Source organism: Monosiga brevicollis, genomic scaffold (assembly GCF_000002865.3).
Source record: "Monosiga brevicollis MX1 MONBRscaffold_12 genomic scaffold, whole genome shotgun sequence".
Lineage (NCBI taxonomy): Eukaryota > Choanoflagellata > Craspedida > Salpingoecidae > Monosiga > Monosiga brevicollis.
The window spans coordinates 776,774-791,958 of NW_001865049.1; the positions used below are offsets into that span (position 1 = coordinate 776,774).

Sequence of the window (15,185 nt, forward strand, 5' to 3'; positions counted from 1 at the left end):
CACACACACACACACACACACACACACACACACACACACACACACACACACACACACACACACACACACACACACACACACATACACGGAATGGAGAGAGGATCTTGTAAGCTAGGCCGCGTTACACATGGACTGGACATGATGGTGCGTCATGATGATGGAAGGATTCTTTCTCTCTTCTCTCTCTGTGAAACGCTCTCCCTCTCTCACAAACTCTCAACACACATCCTCTCAAACCGACCCAACAGCGAACGCTCTCTCTCTCTCAAACTCTCTCTCTCTCTCTCAAACTCTCTCTCTCTCTGATGTTCACATGTCAAATCCATGCTCGAAAGGGCAGTGGCATTTGAAGAACAAGAATTCCGTTGGCATATGCACGACGCAGAGGAGGGAGCTTCATGGCAATAGAGGCAACGGGTTGACGTGGAGGCACGACGCGTCAAGCAAGCTCATCCTGTGGACGCAGGCGTTGGCCTGATTCGGCTTGGGTACACGATGCGGCAAACAAGCCTCCTGGGCCTTGTGGCCCTGCTGCTGTGCGGGCTGGCCACGGGGCTGCACTCGGCGGAAGATACATCGACAGATGCTGCAGCGACGGCAGATCGGGCACGAGCCATGCAGATGCTGCCGGCCAAACGCTTCTCCGCCAGTCATCCCGCTGCGCTTCCTGAAGTGCTGAACAGCCACCTTCGTCGCCACGCCGCACGTTATGGGCACGCGGTGCGCGCCTGCGAGGCCTGGTCGACCTCAGACCTCAACGCCGTACTCGCAGAGTTGGTGCAGCAAGGTTTGGCTGACGACGGCGCTCGCTCGCTTCTGGCCCTATACGCACAACGAGGCGAGCCACGGCGCCTTCGCCTCTCCTCCCTGGCCGCCTACTCGGCCGCTTGGCAGCAGGAAGAGGAGCTCATCGACCGTCTAGGCGCGGCTTCTCGCGAAGCCCAGCTCCTGCGTGCCGGTAAATGCTACGAAGCCAGCATGCTGTACATCCATGGCGCCTCCTCCAAGGTCAAGCAAGGGCTTAGCACGGCCTTCAACGTCCCGCTTCTACCCGAGGGGCCCCTGGCCACGTTGGTCACTGATCACATCTCGGCCATGCGTTTGACCCCCACCGCCGACCCTGCCACATCGAGCCCGATTGACTCAAATGTTCTCAACACGGTTCAGGACCAAGTTGTCTGCGTCCGTTGTCACGTCACGCCCAACGCCACCTTCTCGCCTCGTCAATACGACGTGGTGGTCAACGGCTCGCACCCCCTCCTTCGCTCCCCCCAGGTGCGTTTCTAGTGCTCATCCGGCCTGAAGAAGCACCGCCATCCTGGGTCGTGCAGCCCGCTTCATTCCGCCTCACCTCTTCTGCTTTTTTTTTTTTTTTTTTTTTTTTTTTTTTTTTTTTTTTTTTTTTTTTGTCCTTCTTGCTCCTGCCAACTCCGCTTGACCACACTCGTGTCTTTCGCCTTTTAGGTGTTGCGCTCCGCGCAGGGCGTGCTCAACGCCACCCTCGACGTGGGCGTGGCTCGGCTCTCGGGTGGCCCCCTCGAATTTAACGTGCGTGCCTACAATGGTGGCACCCCTGGGCCCACGCTTTGGGTCCAGCCTGGTGACTCAATACACGTGACACTCAACAATCACCTGGAGGCGCCCGACGCTTGTCAGGCCGGCCCATCGGGAGCCGGCCCAGACTCCAACTTTTATCGCTGTCCCAACACCACCAACATCCACTTGCACGGCCTCTGGGTCACCCCGCACGACGTCTTTCGCGGCATCGGCCCAGGTGGTCGTCTCACTCAAACCTACAGTCTCACGACCGACCATGCGCCAGGCACCAATTGGTACCACCCCCATTTTCACGGCTCCGTTTCCCTCCAACTTGCCATGGGTATGGCCGGTGCAGTCGTGGTGGATGACCCCCCCAACAGTTTGCCCCCGGCTCTCGAGGCGCTTCGAAGCCGCGACCACGTCATGCTTCTGCAATCCATCGAATACTTCAACTACACGCAAGATGACATCAACTGCCCCTATGAAGATGGCCTCTCTCATTGCCACAACATGGATGGCGCCGGCTCGCTCGCCACCCTGCGAGCCTTTAGCTCTGACGCCCTGCCGCTCAATATGGAGCGCCGCGACCCGGGTTACGGTTATCCCATTGATGGCGTCTACTTTCTGCTCAATGGCCAGTTTCAGCCCGTGGTTACCATGCAACCCGGGGAATATCAGCGCTGGCGCCTTGTCAATGGCGCCCATCAGGCGAGTCTCTCCCTCAGCGTTCCAGGATGCACCGTTTGGCTTTTGTCCATGGACGGCGTGTACCTTAGCAGCCCCCGTCTCAAGAACACATCTTACCCTCTTGTTCTTGCCCCCGGGGCGCGCGGTGACGTGGCCGTATCCTGTGCAATGCCGGGCCTCTTTGAGCTTCGGTCCAACGAGAATCCAGACGTGTGGAACCTCGGTGCTCAGGAGGGCTTCAACACGGGTGTCATCGCCCTTGTCAACGTTTCGGGACCTAACCTCAACATGTCCGCGCCCACACGCTTGCCCTCCCGCCCAGCTTATCTTCAAGATCTTCGGCCTGCATCGGTTCCCGCAGGCAACACGCGCAACGTGTCCTGGGATCTCATTCGCCTCATCAACAACACAGCTGGTTTGACCGACGTGCCCATTTACGGCGTTTCGCAGCAAGCTTTCAATGCTTCAAACCCTTCACGAGACTGCATCAACGCTCGCAGTGGCGTGCAAGAATGGCAGCTTGTCAACCCAATCTGGATCTGCAATGCCTCCGTCACAACGTGCCTGTCCACCATGGACCGCAATGCCGCTTCAGGGGCACTTTTACGGGACTACCAGGAGCCCGTTACGCTGTCGCACGGCTTTCACCTTCACACCTTTAAGTTTCAGGTGGCCAGCGATAGCAACGGTGGAGTCAGCGCCGACTATGAACTCGGTGACTGGCGAGACACGGTCACCACCCCACTCGCGGGGTGGGTCCGGATCCGCTGGCAGCCCCAAACGTTTGAAGGTGTGATTCCCTGGCACTGCCATATGTCGGTGCATTCAGACCGCGGGATGATTGGAGCCTCTACGGTGGCATCGCAATGCCCCGCCGCACCAAATGCCGTGTCCCGAGCACGAGCTGCCGCTCAGGCACGCGCGCGCCCTGCCATGGCCCATCTCGCCTCTGGTAATTGGGAACCTCGCTTGGGTAATTTCACTTGGAACGTCAGCACGCACAGCCCAGCCGCGCAAGCCCTCTTCAACGAGGCCACCATGATGGCATTTGGTTTCGCCCGCGATGCCGCCAGTGCCACCTACCTCCGTGCCTTGCAGGCCGATCCTACTTGCGCCATGTGTGCCTGGGGCGTGGCCTATGCCAACGGACCCTTCTTGAATCATCCGGAATGCAGCAACGCCACCTGTGGACTGGGCTTTGAGTATGCAGAGCTAGCTGCGACGCTGGCTGCTAACCACAGCGTCACTGCCGCCGAAGCAATGCTGATCCGGGGCATGCAACAGCGCTACAGCCAGGATCCAAAGGCAAATCAGACGGCCCACTTTATGGCCTATGCCCAAGCCCTCAACGCCACTGCGCTGGTCCACAGCGACCCCACACTTGCTGCCTTTGCAGCGGAGGCGTATATGCTTCTTCACTGCCAAGATGACGGCTATCATTTCAACTTTCCCAACGGGACGCCTGTGCCAGACTTGGCCTGGGTAATTGACCTGTTGGGGTCCTATCTCTTCTACCCCAACACCAACGATGTCCTGCCGGGCCCCCGACACCCGTTTGTGTCGCACCTGTACATTCATGCCGTCGAGCCATCCGGTGCAGGCATGGGTCCCAATGCCGCGGGTCGTGCCTTCGGCGTGGCACAGCGCCTGAGCTCGGTGCTTCCCAACGTCACCAGTCTCTGGCAGCACCTGCAGCACATGCCGGCGCACATTTTCTTGCGCACGGGCTACTATGGGTTGGGTGTAGCTGCCAACATGATTGCGCACGCTTCGGATGCCACCTGGCTCAACCACAGCCTTGTCCCCTACGGTCCTGGACATAACTTGATTTTCCTCATCTATTGCGCCTGCATGGATGGCCAATCAAGCACTGCTATCCACTACGGCGAGGTGGTGCGCCAGGTGTACCAGGCTGCTCCAGGTAGGCACGGGACTCTACTCGTGTATTGCGGCATGTATTTGGTTAATGCCATGTGCTTTGTGATACCACGTTGCTTTGTCGTGGCGAACCTTCCTTGTTGCCCCATCTCTTCCTCACCGAGTTTGCCTGGTGTGCCTATGCGTGCCGCATAGATCGCCCTGACGGACCCGGGGCAGATCTGGCGTACAATTGGCCGGCCACTACGTTTGTACGCTTTGGCAGTTGGGACGCCATTCTGGCTGCTGACTGGTTTACCATGCCACGCCCATTTCCGTACCAGCAGGCTCTGGCGCACTACGCCATCGGACTTGCGCAAGCCCACACGGGCAACGTGACTGGCGCACGCGCCTCGCTTCAAAACTTGCAGCGCGTCCAGGCTACTCTGACGGGACGAGCGGCCACGTATTGCCGTGTTGCCAACTGGACGTTGGGCGCTGCAGTGGCGCGGGCCACGGGTCCCGCAGGTGTGCCCACCGCGTTGTCACTGCTCAGCACAGCCGTGGCTGAGCAGATGGGCTGGCCATATGATGAGCCTCCAGACTTTCATCAACCCATCCAGCAGTGTTTGGGACAGCTGCAGTTGGAGCTGGGCAACTATTCGGCCGCCTACGACACGTTTCAGGCCAATCTGGCCCACTATCCCAACAACGGCTGGGCACTCTGGGGCTTGCTACAGGCAGTGCAACACCTCCCCTACGACCCCAGTCGTCCCAGCGCCGCAAGTATTACAACCCGGCTGTCAGCGGCCTGGGAACGTGCCGATGTTCCCCTAACCAGTGCCTGTGCGTTGATCCACTTTCCATAAGCCTCCCACCTGTCACAACGAGTCGATGCAAGCAGGCCTTCCCCCTGTTCTCGTTAGTTTCTCGTGCTCCCTTTTACGAATTGACATGCGCGTGCACATTCTGTGGCGTCACGGCGATCACCTGCGTGCGCCCCATCGTCGTCTTTATGTCTCCTCTTGTCTGTACAAAATGTCAAGGTGACAACGCCGCGTCAATTGCTTGACGTTTTCCATGTAATCTTCTCTCAAGGATGAAACGACAAGAAGGGGGAAAAAAAAATGCCCACACACTTTGGAACAAAATTTGAAAGACCTGATCCGTTTTTTTTAGGCATTTGGCACGATCTGGCGTCAGCAGCAGCAATGTGAAATCAGGCCCTGATCACCACCAGGGAGTATCATGTGTCGACGATCGCGCCAAGCAGAAAGAGCAGCAAATCATCTCTGGCGCAGTTGCACCACAAAATTGACCCTGAAAATTCATTTTTTTTTTCGCCTTTCTGTTTTTCGGAAGCTAGCTTGCATGCATGAACTTTGTCAGATACTTCTTTCCTCTGACATTGCGAACACGGCATTTTTTAGAACGACAAGTTGAGCGACAGGCACAGGTGGATACGAGGCGACAACGGCCGGCTCCTGGGGTCGTGTGTCAAGGTGGCAACTGAAAGACGGAACCGCAATAGCATTACGACTGCTCGGGGGTTGTATGGGCTTGTGAGTGAACGTCTGATCCTCCTGCGCGTGGTGCGCCACCATGGCGCCCACGGCTCTGGCCGTTGGGCTCACCACCATGAGCCTGTGCGCACTGCTGCATGCCGTGGCCTTGCCAGAGGGCGCACGAAACGGGGGCGCCCATGTGATTCATCCACAGGAGCTGCGGCCCATCCCCAAAGCGACAGAGGTAAAGCACGACTTGTCGGATGATCGGGGTGCCGAGGGGCGCCATGCTGTACAGTTTGGTCTTGCGACCATATCGAGTTTTTAATCCGTGCTCGCTCTAACCTGGATTGTTGCGTTGCTTCTCAGGCTCCCGCTGCATCAACTATGCTCAATGTCAGGTCAGAAACTCGTGCAAAAGCTTTGCAGTCGCTTTCTTTTGAAGTGACGTAAATCTTGTACAGACGCCGCTCTTGGCGGATGCACAGCGGTTGATGCGCACGTGTGCGTGCGCGTGTGTGTGTGGATGTGACGAGTGTTGGTGTGCGAACCCGGGCCTTGTCTTGGCTGTCCTGGTCCCGCTAGCTGACACGCGGCTTTTTGATTCCTGCAACTACCAATATCACGTGTACATGTTTTAGCAGCCAGGGCAATGCCTCCGCTGCGCCGGAGAAGGACAGTCAGACGGGATCAAGCAATCGGCTGCTGGATTTCAATACACTCGTACGATGAATATTCTGCACGCGAGCCCAGCGCAGCAGCCTTTGTCGTTGCTCAGACACCTGACATGCGCCATGACTGATTATAGGATTCGGCTGAAGTAGAGACCAACGCCAGCTTGCACCTCTTCCTGGTCATTGCTGCTCTGGGTAGCTCCCTGTTTCTCATCTACTGGCTGGCCAAGAGCCGATGGAGCTTTCTGCCTGACTCGGTGGCCGTCATTGCGTTGGGTTCGTCGTTACCAGAGGCCGCAGAGAGGACTTCGCTTTGACGGGGTTTGGAGGCTCAAAGGAGTCGTTCAGTGGTGGGCTCGAGACTCAGCTTGCTCTCCTACGCACCTCTCCTAGGGGCCCTCATCGCCGTGGTCTTTCGCTTCGATGACATGGGCTGGGAGCGTGCCGAAGCTTTTGACCCCACTGTGTTCTTCTTGTACCTCCTTCCTCCCATCATCTTTGAATCAGGGTACGAGTAGGCGGCAGGCTACTCTTGTGACTCTAAATCCCTCTCAGTTTCATGCTTCACTTCCTCTCACCTGGCCGGTCTTGTGCTTGTGCAGATACTCTCTACAGCGAGGTGCTTTCTTCAGCAAATTGGGCACTATTCTGATATTTGCTGTGATTGGCACCATTCTCTCTACGATTGTTGTTGGGGGTGGTTTCATCCTTCTCATGGAATATGGCTACATTCCCAACTTTGGCACCATCCAAGTGTGCGTCAAACTGCCGATGCCCCAATTCGCTTTCGCGGCACACATTGCTGTTTTGCACGATGACTCATGAAGAAAAAAACAAACAACACCCCCCTCCCCCCCGACGTCCTGGGGCTATTCTTCATGCTTGCCGAGGCAGGTTTGCATTTGGTTCTCTGATCTCTGCGGTGGATCCCGTGGCGACGCTGGCCATTTTTCAAGCTCTGGACATTGATGCGAGCCTCTACATGCTGGTGGGTCAAGTCAGCTGGTGACTACATATGTAAATACATGCACTGTGCGTGCTTACAACACACATTTGCTCATTCCCGTCTCGTAGGTGTTTGGCGAGAGCGTTTTGAATGACGCCGTGTCCATCGTTCTCACTCGAAGTATCATTGAGATTGGTATCAAGCACCACTTCACATCTGGACTGCTGTATTCCGTGCGTGAATGTTGCACCGCTTGTGTCGTGCGGCTCCGGGCCCTCGTCTTTTCTGGATGAAGCGTTTTCCCCATTGATGAACCGGGGCCCGCTGTTTCGCGACGCCATGCTCTGGGATATTGCGTTGATAGGTTTTTTGGGAATTTATCGTCGCTTCAGTGGGATCAGCCTTGATCGGCGTTTTGGCTGGCTTCTTGTGCGCCCTCGTGACGAAGCATCTGGACTTGTTTCAACTCCCTGCCGTCGAGTTTGCTTTTGTGTGCATTTTTGCTTACTTGTACGTCCAGTCAGCCTGGTCACGGCTTGCCAGAAAGTTTGCGACTGCTCGTGATATTGCCCCATAGCTTCCTCGCTCGCTTCTCGATCCTTGCTGTATTTCATCACCGGGATTCCCTACCATGCAGGCCCTATCTCTTGGCGGAGGGCTGGGATTTGAGTGGCATCATGGCAATTCTCTTTGCCGGCATTACCACAGCACACTATGCGCACGGGAACCTGTCCCCCACCACCAAAGGTATCGTGCTCAGATTGACGATGCGAGCTGGCTGCATTCTCCTCAACACCTTGCTTCAAGGCACTGAACCCATATTGCTGGCTTGTGGTAACAGTGACAGTCAAGCAGGCATTTCGAACCACCGCCCTTCTCGCCGAGACGGCCGTCTTCTTGTATATTGGTACGGGTGCCGATGGCAAAAGTAGCCACAGCTCACGCCCAAGACTTGGCTCACCCTCTCTTGCTTTATCTGGGGCCTGTGATCAGGCATGGCTCTTTTCAGTTTTCGCTTGGACATCCGGGTGGACATTGTTTGTTACAGGTAGCTTAATTGGCCCACCAGGGGGGTAGAGGAGTTGGGGTTGGGGTTGAGCAGCTGCTACCACACGTGACATTCATCATCTCATTTGCGGCACCTCTCTGGTGTTGGCTGTGCCTTCCAGTTTGCTGCTATGTTTGCTGGGCCGAGCTGCTAACATATTTTCGCTCTCCATGTCGGTCAATGTCTTTGCCAATGCACAAATCAGCTCCAAGCACCAGTTTATCATGTGGTTTTCCGGCCTGCGCGGTGCCATTGCATTTGCTTTGGCGCTGCATCTTCCGCTCGAACTATTTGACGTCGAGGTCAAGAATGTCTTTGTGTCAACAACGCTCATGGTGGTGCTCTGCACCATCGTGCTTTTTGGCTGTTCAACAATGCCATTGCTTCAATGTTTGCGCTCCCGCCGCAAGGGCAGTGGTAGCAAATCCCCGACACGAACTGCGTCGCAAGACGGTATGCCCTCTTCGCCGGGGTAGCTTGTGTTGTGCCCTAAACAGCAATGCTTGTGGTACTGTCACTCCCCCATGTTCATCACATGCCCACACTCGCAAACGCAGCAGAGGAGCCAAACTCGTGGCTGGTACGCGTGGACACCAAGTACTTGCAGCCGCTACTGCGTCGACGTGGTCAACGCCTAGGGGTACGTAGGTGGGGCATCCAAGGACCATTTTTTATTTTCATTCTTTGGAAATGGATGTGACTTGGACACATGTATCAATATTTCTGTTTTTTAAACAGACATGAACTAATTTTTTTTTTCCTTTTGGGTGGATGTTTCATCGCCTTACTAGGCCAACTCTTCAGAGCAGGAACAGGAGCTACACGCCCTTACTGAGCAGTGGCAGCAAAAGTTGGAGGAGTTGCAGAGTGAAAGTACTTTCATTCGCTCTCGTATCAGCGACGAGGGCCTGGAGCAACCTGTGAGCTAATGTCCAGCATTAGCAGCCGTCACTGACATGTGAATCGATTTTATCCCGTGAGCCAGATCTCACTGTGCTTCATGGCAGCAAATGTTTCCATTTGTTCTCATGAAGTGCGAGAGGTGCAGCAGCATTATCTCAATTATTTTTTATGTTCATGTTCGTTGCACAAGGCCAAGCCTCGACGGTCAGCAGGAGGCTCGACTCTCAGGACATCATCAGATGCATGGTCAGAAGTCAGACAGGCCAGTCAAAAGAAAACGCAATGGCTTATGTTCAAAGACAAACCCGCGCGCAATAATATTAGGTACATACAAAGATGAGGGTTCAAAAACGTCCCGCAAAAGAAAATGAAACGAAAAACACAGAAGACAAAAAAAAAATAAACGGCGAGGGTGGGGTCATGAAGGAGAAAAAAATCAAAACGAAAAGATTAACCGAGCTTTCGACAGCGAATATGGGGTCATGCTTCATCGGGTGCAAACGCATTGATGAGCTCAGGTTGATCGGCAAATTTAACACGCGTCCTAGCCGTTGCTGAAGTACCAGCTGCCTGGCGACGGCGACCCCGTCGCTGTGCTGGATGCTGTGTTTCCATCAAGGCTGCACTTTCCTCGAAAAACTTGCTGTGAGACAACAGCTCAAAGATTGCAGTCAGCTCAGGGTTGGTGCCATGGCACAAGCGCAGCTTGACGCACATCTACCACGACAGGCGTGCATAATTGACTTGAGGACAGCCCCTGTGCATGGAAAAGCAAGATGCGGACCAGCAGCGAATTGAAAGCTTTTTGACACCAACCTCGGGGATGCGAGCACATGATTTCGCGTGGATGCCAGCAGCCTCGCAAAGTTCGAGTTGATCTCGAAGCTCAACAGCCATGCTACGATCAGAGAGGTTGAATGCAACATTGTAAGATGGTACTTTGCTCAGCCCCGATTGCAAGAGGCATCTTGGACCAGGGCAGACTGAAGAGGTAGTACATACCGACACAGGGTGTAGGATTGGGACTCGGTACGCATCGGCAGCTCAGCGAAGGCCAGAATGCGTTCAAGACAATATTGCATGATGAGCTGACGCGTTTTGGCTTCAATGTCGTCGCCACAACTGCGAACCAAACCCAAAAGTGCTTCTTGCAGCCAGTCATGCCGCAATATGATACGGTCATCTGGGGTATGCCAGAGCAAAGCGCGAAGGCAAAAGACGGCATGGCGAAAGGCTTGGTGCGTGGAAAACAGCGCGTGGCAATCGCACGCTCGCCAGCCACGCCCTTGAAAGACAATCAAGCACAACAATTGCAGAATGGCATCCTGTTCCTCCTCCTCCTCCTTCTCCTCCTCCGTGTCATCTTCACTGGCATCTTCATCGCTGTCGTCGTTGCTCTCATCGTCGCCACTGCCATCACTGCCATCGTCATCATCTTCCTCGTCGCTGCTGATATCATCAAGCTGAAGCAACAGGTAGCTATCGAGATCACTCTGCGGCTCATCCGAGGGCCGATCCACGTCCTTTTCCTTCTCGCTTGGGCGGCGTGAAGTGGGTTGGGTCCGGGCATTGGCCAAGGTCGGGCAAAGGGTTGACAAAGCCTCAACCAGCGCCAGACTAGCGATGGTCCGCAGAGAAGCACGCGGCAGGCACGTCCGAAGCTCAGCCTTGATTGAGCTCCAGACTTCCATATCAATGCCCATGGCGCAGAGTTGAAGCAGCACCGAGCCAATGTCTGGGGAGTGCTTCGTGAGGTGGCTAAAGGTTCGAGAACGTCCGATGCGAGAGCGCACGTCGCCATTTACCACAACAGCGTTGCGCTCATGGTCAAAACTGCTGCGCCGGTGGGTGGGATCGTCGTTGGAAGGTTTGTAGTCAAGGTCCACCGTGGTGATACCGGGTGTGTATTCGAGGCCTCGGCACGCGTCGGGGTTGGCATCAGTAATCACGGTCACGTTGTCGGGCCACCAGCGGGGCAAGATGTGGCGCCAACGACTGACGTGGGTGCAGCCTTGCAAAACCAATACAAAGTGCGACTGGGGCTGAGCCATGACCAATTCCTGCAAGGAGCTGCGCATCATGTACTCAACGTCACGTGGGATGCGCCGCATCGAGCAGGGCTCCAGGGCTTGTTCCATGACAGGGCCCAACTGGCCGGTTTCAAGGGACTCGACCTCAACCAGCCGCATGAAGGATGGCTCTATCAACTCGACCAGCTCATTGTGCTGAATGCTGGACTTGTGGACGCCGTTGGGCGTGCCTATGGCACCGAGATAGGAGCGACGATAATTGAAGAAATAGTGAGCCGGTGTTTCGGTTGTCTCAAACATATTAGGGCTTGCTGCGTTTCCTGGATGGTGCAAAAGGTCCATAGCTTGCGTTGCCACGAGGTTGACAAAGCTGGTTGGCACGATGTGGCAGTACTCGCGGCTGTAGGCTGCCTCCGTCAGGTTTTGGTGTGAAACGCACACGCAAGGCACTTTGTACCGATCCTGGTCAAGAATGGGTGGTGGCTCATGGGCTTCAGCTGTTGTTTCAACGTTGGCTGGCTTGCTCCCATGGCCAGAAGAAGTCTCCTGAGATTCACTGGACTGGCCCTTCGCCTCTGGAGTCACGGCGGTGGTGCTGATTCCCGCTGACATCGAGTTGATAGGACCAGAGGCCGAAGCCATGGCAGTGGCGAGGGAGGAGCCAGGCACTGTGGCTGAGCTGCTGTATGAGCTTGTTTCACTGATGTTGCTGGCAGCCAGAGATCCAGCAGAGGAACGCGGCGAAACGCGGCGGCTACTACTCTCGCTGCCCGACTCTTCGCGAATCATGCTCAGAGGCAAAGGGGAGAAGGCACGCAGGGGCGTGCTTGGAACTGGCAGCGAGTTGGCCAGGATGGGCGGGCTGCCAGCATTCTGCGGTGTGGGCGTGGCCCCGGGGCTGGCGACAGCGTGGCTGCTGAATGAACTTCGAGCAGACACGTTTGCTGGTGGTTGCCAACCGGGGACTGGCTTCATCTTGCCGAGTTGCATGGCTGCACACACGTCGCCGGTGCGCCGGACAGACTCGCCTGTGACAAAGTGGCAGTTGATAAGATTGCGAGACACACGAATACGGAGATTGCATTCGCTGGCAATAATGGTGCCCTTGGCCATGCGTGATGGCGACCGATTCATGAGCCGATTGCGCGTTCCGGGCGAGCCCGGGTGGCGCCGCGGCAACGGAATGGTGTTGTCTAAGGGCAGCGGGGTGGAAAGGCCCCGATCCATGCCAGAGCTGGTCACAGCCACGAGCATGCGTTCGACGCCTATTGCCTTGGCATTGATATTGTCGTCACGCGAGGCGACTGATGAGCCATAGCCCGTATTGGTAAAAGCACGGCGCCTTGGGTACTGTGTGGGGGCTGCAGTGCGCGAGATACCGCGCAACGGGCTGGCCTGAGAGTCACGAAGCAAGTCTGACGGGCTACGATGCTGCAAGCTTGACGGGTATCCTTTGCCAAAGGCGTGGGTCTCAACGTTGTCTGTGGTGCTGCTGCGACCACCTGCTGTCGCGAGAGGGGGGCTGCGCGAGCCCACTGAAGAGCTATCGATGATGGACGGTCGGGAGCGGGTCGATGTCCAAGTGGCGGCACGTTTGCGCCGCTGGGAGTGCTTGAGGCTGCTGCCTCGTTTGGGTGAGGGGGACAGGCTCCGTTCACCGCTACTACTACTGAAAGACAAGCGCGGGGGGCTGTTGGAGGTATCTCTTGAAGTGACAACGGAGGTTCCGATACTGCCTTCGTTCAAATAGGCGCGGTTGGTGTGCAGGCTCGGAAACCAGCCCATTTCGCCGGTGGCAAGGTTGCGGACATAATAACAAGGCACGGTACGTCGACCCAAGGCCGGCCAGGTAGAAGATTCTCTGAAGCCAAGCGGCATTTAAGAAGCCGGTAGACAGAGAACGTGAAGACAAAGAGCGCAGAGATGAGGAAAGGAAAAAATAAAAAATAAAAATAAATAGATAAAAAAATAAAAAAATTGGAGAGCATCCTCATGCCTCGGTACACTTACGGAAGATCACAGGCAAAGTTGGCGTCATCCGTGTCGCAGCGAACAAGGAAGCGCGTGGTCGCCGTGGCGTCAGCAATGTCAATATCTAGGTACTCGCTGAGGACCAGCACTTGGCGCTCTTTGTACCACAGGTGGATGTACTCGCGATTATCTACGAGGCAGACCTCAAGACGGTCATGCTTTCGAAAATGAGCATATTCCTCATATATATCCGCACGATGACGGGTAGGTGTGAGCAGAGTCTCGACGTTTTGAGTGTGGTGATGGAGATCGAGGGCATGCACAAAATGCTGAGCGGCCTCGATCAAGGCCTCATCCTGTCGTAAACCATCTTGTGGGCCAAAACGATGACGCAACAGCACCAAGTTGGATTGATCCAAGCTCTGGCGCATCCACTCTTGAATCACGGCCACGCGTTCTATGACAATGCAGGCCGATATCAGACGTGAAATGCTGAAACAATTGACGACAGCAGATCGTAGCGAAAGAGGGAAGCGTGTAAAACCAATCGGGTGACGGGGAGAGGGCGGGGTGGAACGGAAAATAAATAACACGTACGGGCTGAACTGCGTGAGCTCAGAGCAATCAGAGGTTTGCGGCGAGCCACATCAGGGCCCGAGGATGTGGAAGAAGGCGAGGTGTAGGCCGACGAAAACGCCGCAGAAGAGGGTGAGTCGGGCGGGCTCGTTGTCGACGACTTGTTGTTCCCGGGTGCAGGCATGGAGTGTGGTGCAAGATGGCATGCCGAGGATTGGTCGGCAATTTGAGCGTCCATAGTTGCGGCAAGGAGCTGGCGACCTTTCTCAATGGCAGCCGGAGGTACAGCGGCATTTTGAGGCGTTGACACGGGGTCATACCTGAGAAAGGCGCGGGTGTGAACGCAAGGATGAGGGCATGCGTGTGCACAATATGAAACGTGTCACGGGCGCGAAGGTGAGTGTACATGGGGTAAGAAGGGAGGGGATGACAGGGACGCACGAGAAGGACTCGAGGATGGACGAGATGCGGTGCGCATTGGACACGAAGCGCGGCGGCGACAGGTTTTCGCAGCAGAGGGTGGGCCACTCCTCGTTTTGAAGGGCTTGCAGCTCCCAGCGCAGTCGGCCGCTCGAGGTAGCAGATTGAGCTTCGTGTTGGTCAGCAACGTCTGGAAGCCAGGAGGCAATGCGGGCGATGGCATCCGCAGCACCCTCATCGAGAACAACGAGGCGACACTGCGAATGGCGCAAAGCAAAACGGAGCAAAAGAGCAATGCGGCCGAGACTATTGGTGGCTTGTGGGTTCGCATCGGGTGCACCAGCAGCGTCTGTCAGCTGCGGATAGAAGAGACTGGCTTCGGTGAGGTGAGCCGCAAGGTATTCCTCGGCCGCTGTCACGGGTTCGGTGGCTGACAGGTTGAAAACCGCCAAGTGGCAGCGCAGGAGGGCATCGGCGTCAAGCAGAAAGGGGCGGTCTTCATCTTCAATATCTGAATCCGGGCTGTACAAATCGAGGTCAAGCGCGCCATCGGCTTGGATACAGGCTTCCCTGATGGCCTGGCTCAGGGAAACCAGGGCGGGTCGGTTGGCTTCGCCAGCAAAAAGCGCAACGGCAGGAACCGTCACGGTGCTGCCTGTCCCGCCACAATTTGTTGGCGAGGATGCGGTGGCCGCTAACAAGGGTCTGGACGCGGGTGCCCAAGCCACCTTGGGGCTTGCGGGGGCAGCGGCCGCCATGGCATCTGGCGTGCCTGGCGTGCAACGTCGGCTCGCGCAGTACCGAGGCAACAAGGATCAGGGAGGAAGACGGCGATTTGCAGGTTGTCGGTTGTCGAGCCTGGCGGCGGGCGGCTGGCGGTGAGTGTCCACAGAGTGCAAGGCGCGTGTGGGACTGCTTGCGGTGAAGGCGTGTGCGGTGGGAGGAAGGGAAGGGACAGGACAAAAACAGCTCGCTCGACAAGCGGCGGTGCAACGATGACCTGAACAGTTGCACCACACACTCGTCAGT

The 15,185-nt window shown here is 56.2% G+C and overlaps 3 protein-coding genes across 3 annotated transcripts; 2 read left to right on the forward strand and 1 right to left on the reverse strand.

The window, feature by feature from the left end:
• Nucleotides 1-495: 495 nt before the first annotated feature.
• MONBRDRAFT_26023 (uncharacterized protein) lies at nt 496-4,952 on the forward strand (the record flags this gene model as incomplete). The annotated part of the gene is made up of 3 exons (XM_001746308.1): nt 496-1,275; nt 1,465-4,147; nt 4,300-4,952. 3 exons carry the CDS (start codon nt 496-498, stop codon nt 4,950-4,952), a joined length of 4,116 nt encoding a protein of 1,371 aa, XP_001746360.1.
• Nucleotides 4,953-5,685: 733 nt separating this feature from the next.
• On the forward strand, nt 5,686-9,264 carry MONBRDRAFT_32693 (uncharacterized protein; the record flags this gene model as incomplete). The annotated part of the gene is made up of 15 exons (XM_001746309.1): nt 5,686-5,832; nt 5,958-5,989; nt 6,230-6,311; nt 6,397-6,538; nt 6,656-6,770; nt 6,865-7,017; nt 7,157-7,250; nt 7,337-7,441; nt 7,573-7,718; nt 7,846-7,955; nt 8,050-8,115; nt 8,202-8,256; nt 8,378-8,709; nt 8,814-8,896; nt 9,048-9,264. The coding sequence occupies 15 exons, from the start codon at nt 5,686-5,688 to the stop codon at nt 9,183-9,185; spliced, it is 1,800 nt and encodes a 599-aa protein (XP_001746361.1). The 3' UTR covers nt 9,186-9,264.
• A 439-nt stretch (nt 9,265-9,703) lies between these two features.
• On the reverse strand, nt 9,704-14,914 carry MONBRDRAFT_37348 (uncharacterized protein; the record flags this gene model as incomplete). Its single annotated transcript, XM_001746434.1, has 6 exons — nt 9,704-9,802; nt 9,976-10,057; nt 10,162-13,050; nt 13,200-13,617; nt 13,758-14,056; nt 14,178-14,914. 6 exons carry the CDS (start codon nt 14,912-14,914, stop codon nt 9,704-9,706), a joined length of 4,524 nt encoding a protein of 1,507 aa, XP_001746486.1.
• Between the last annotated feature and the right edge of the window lie 271 nt (nt 14,915-15,185).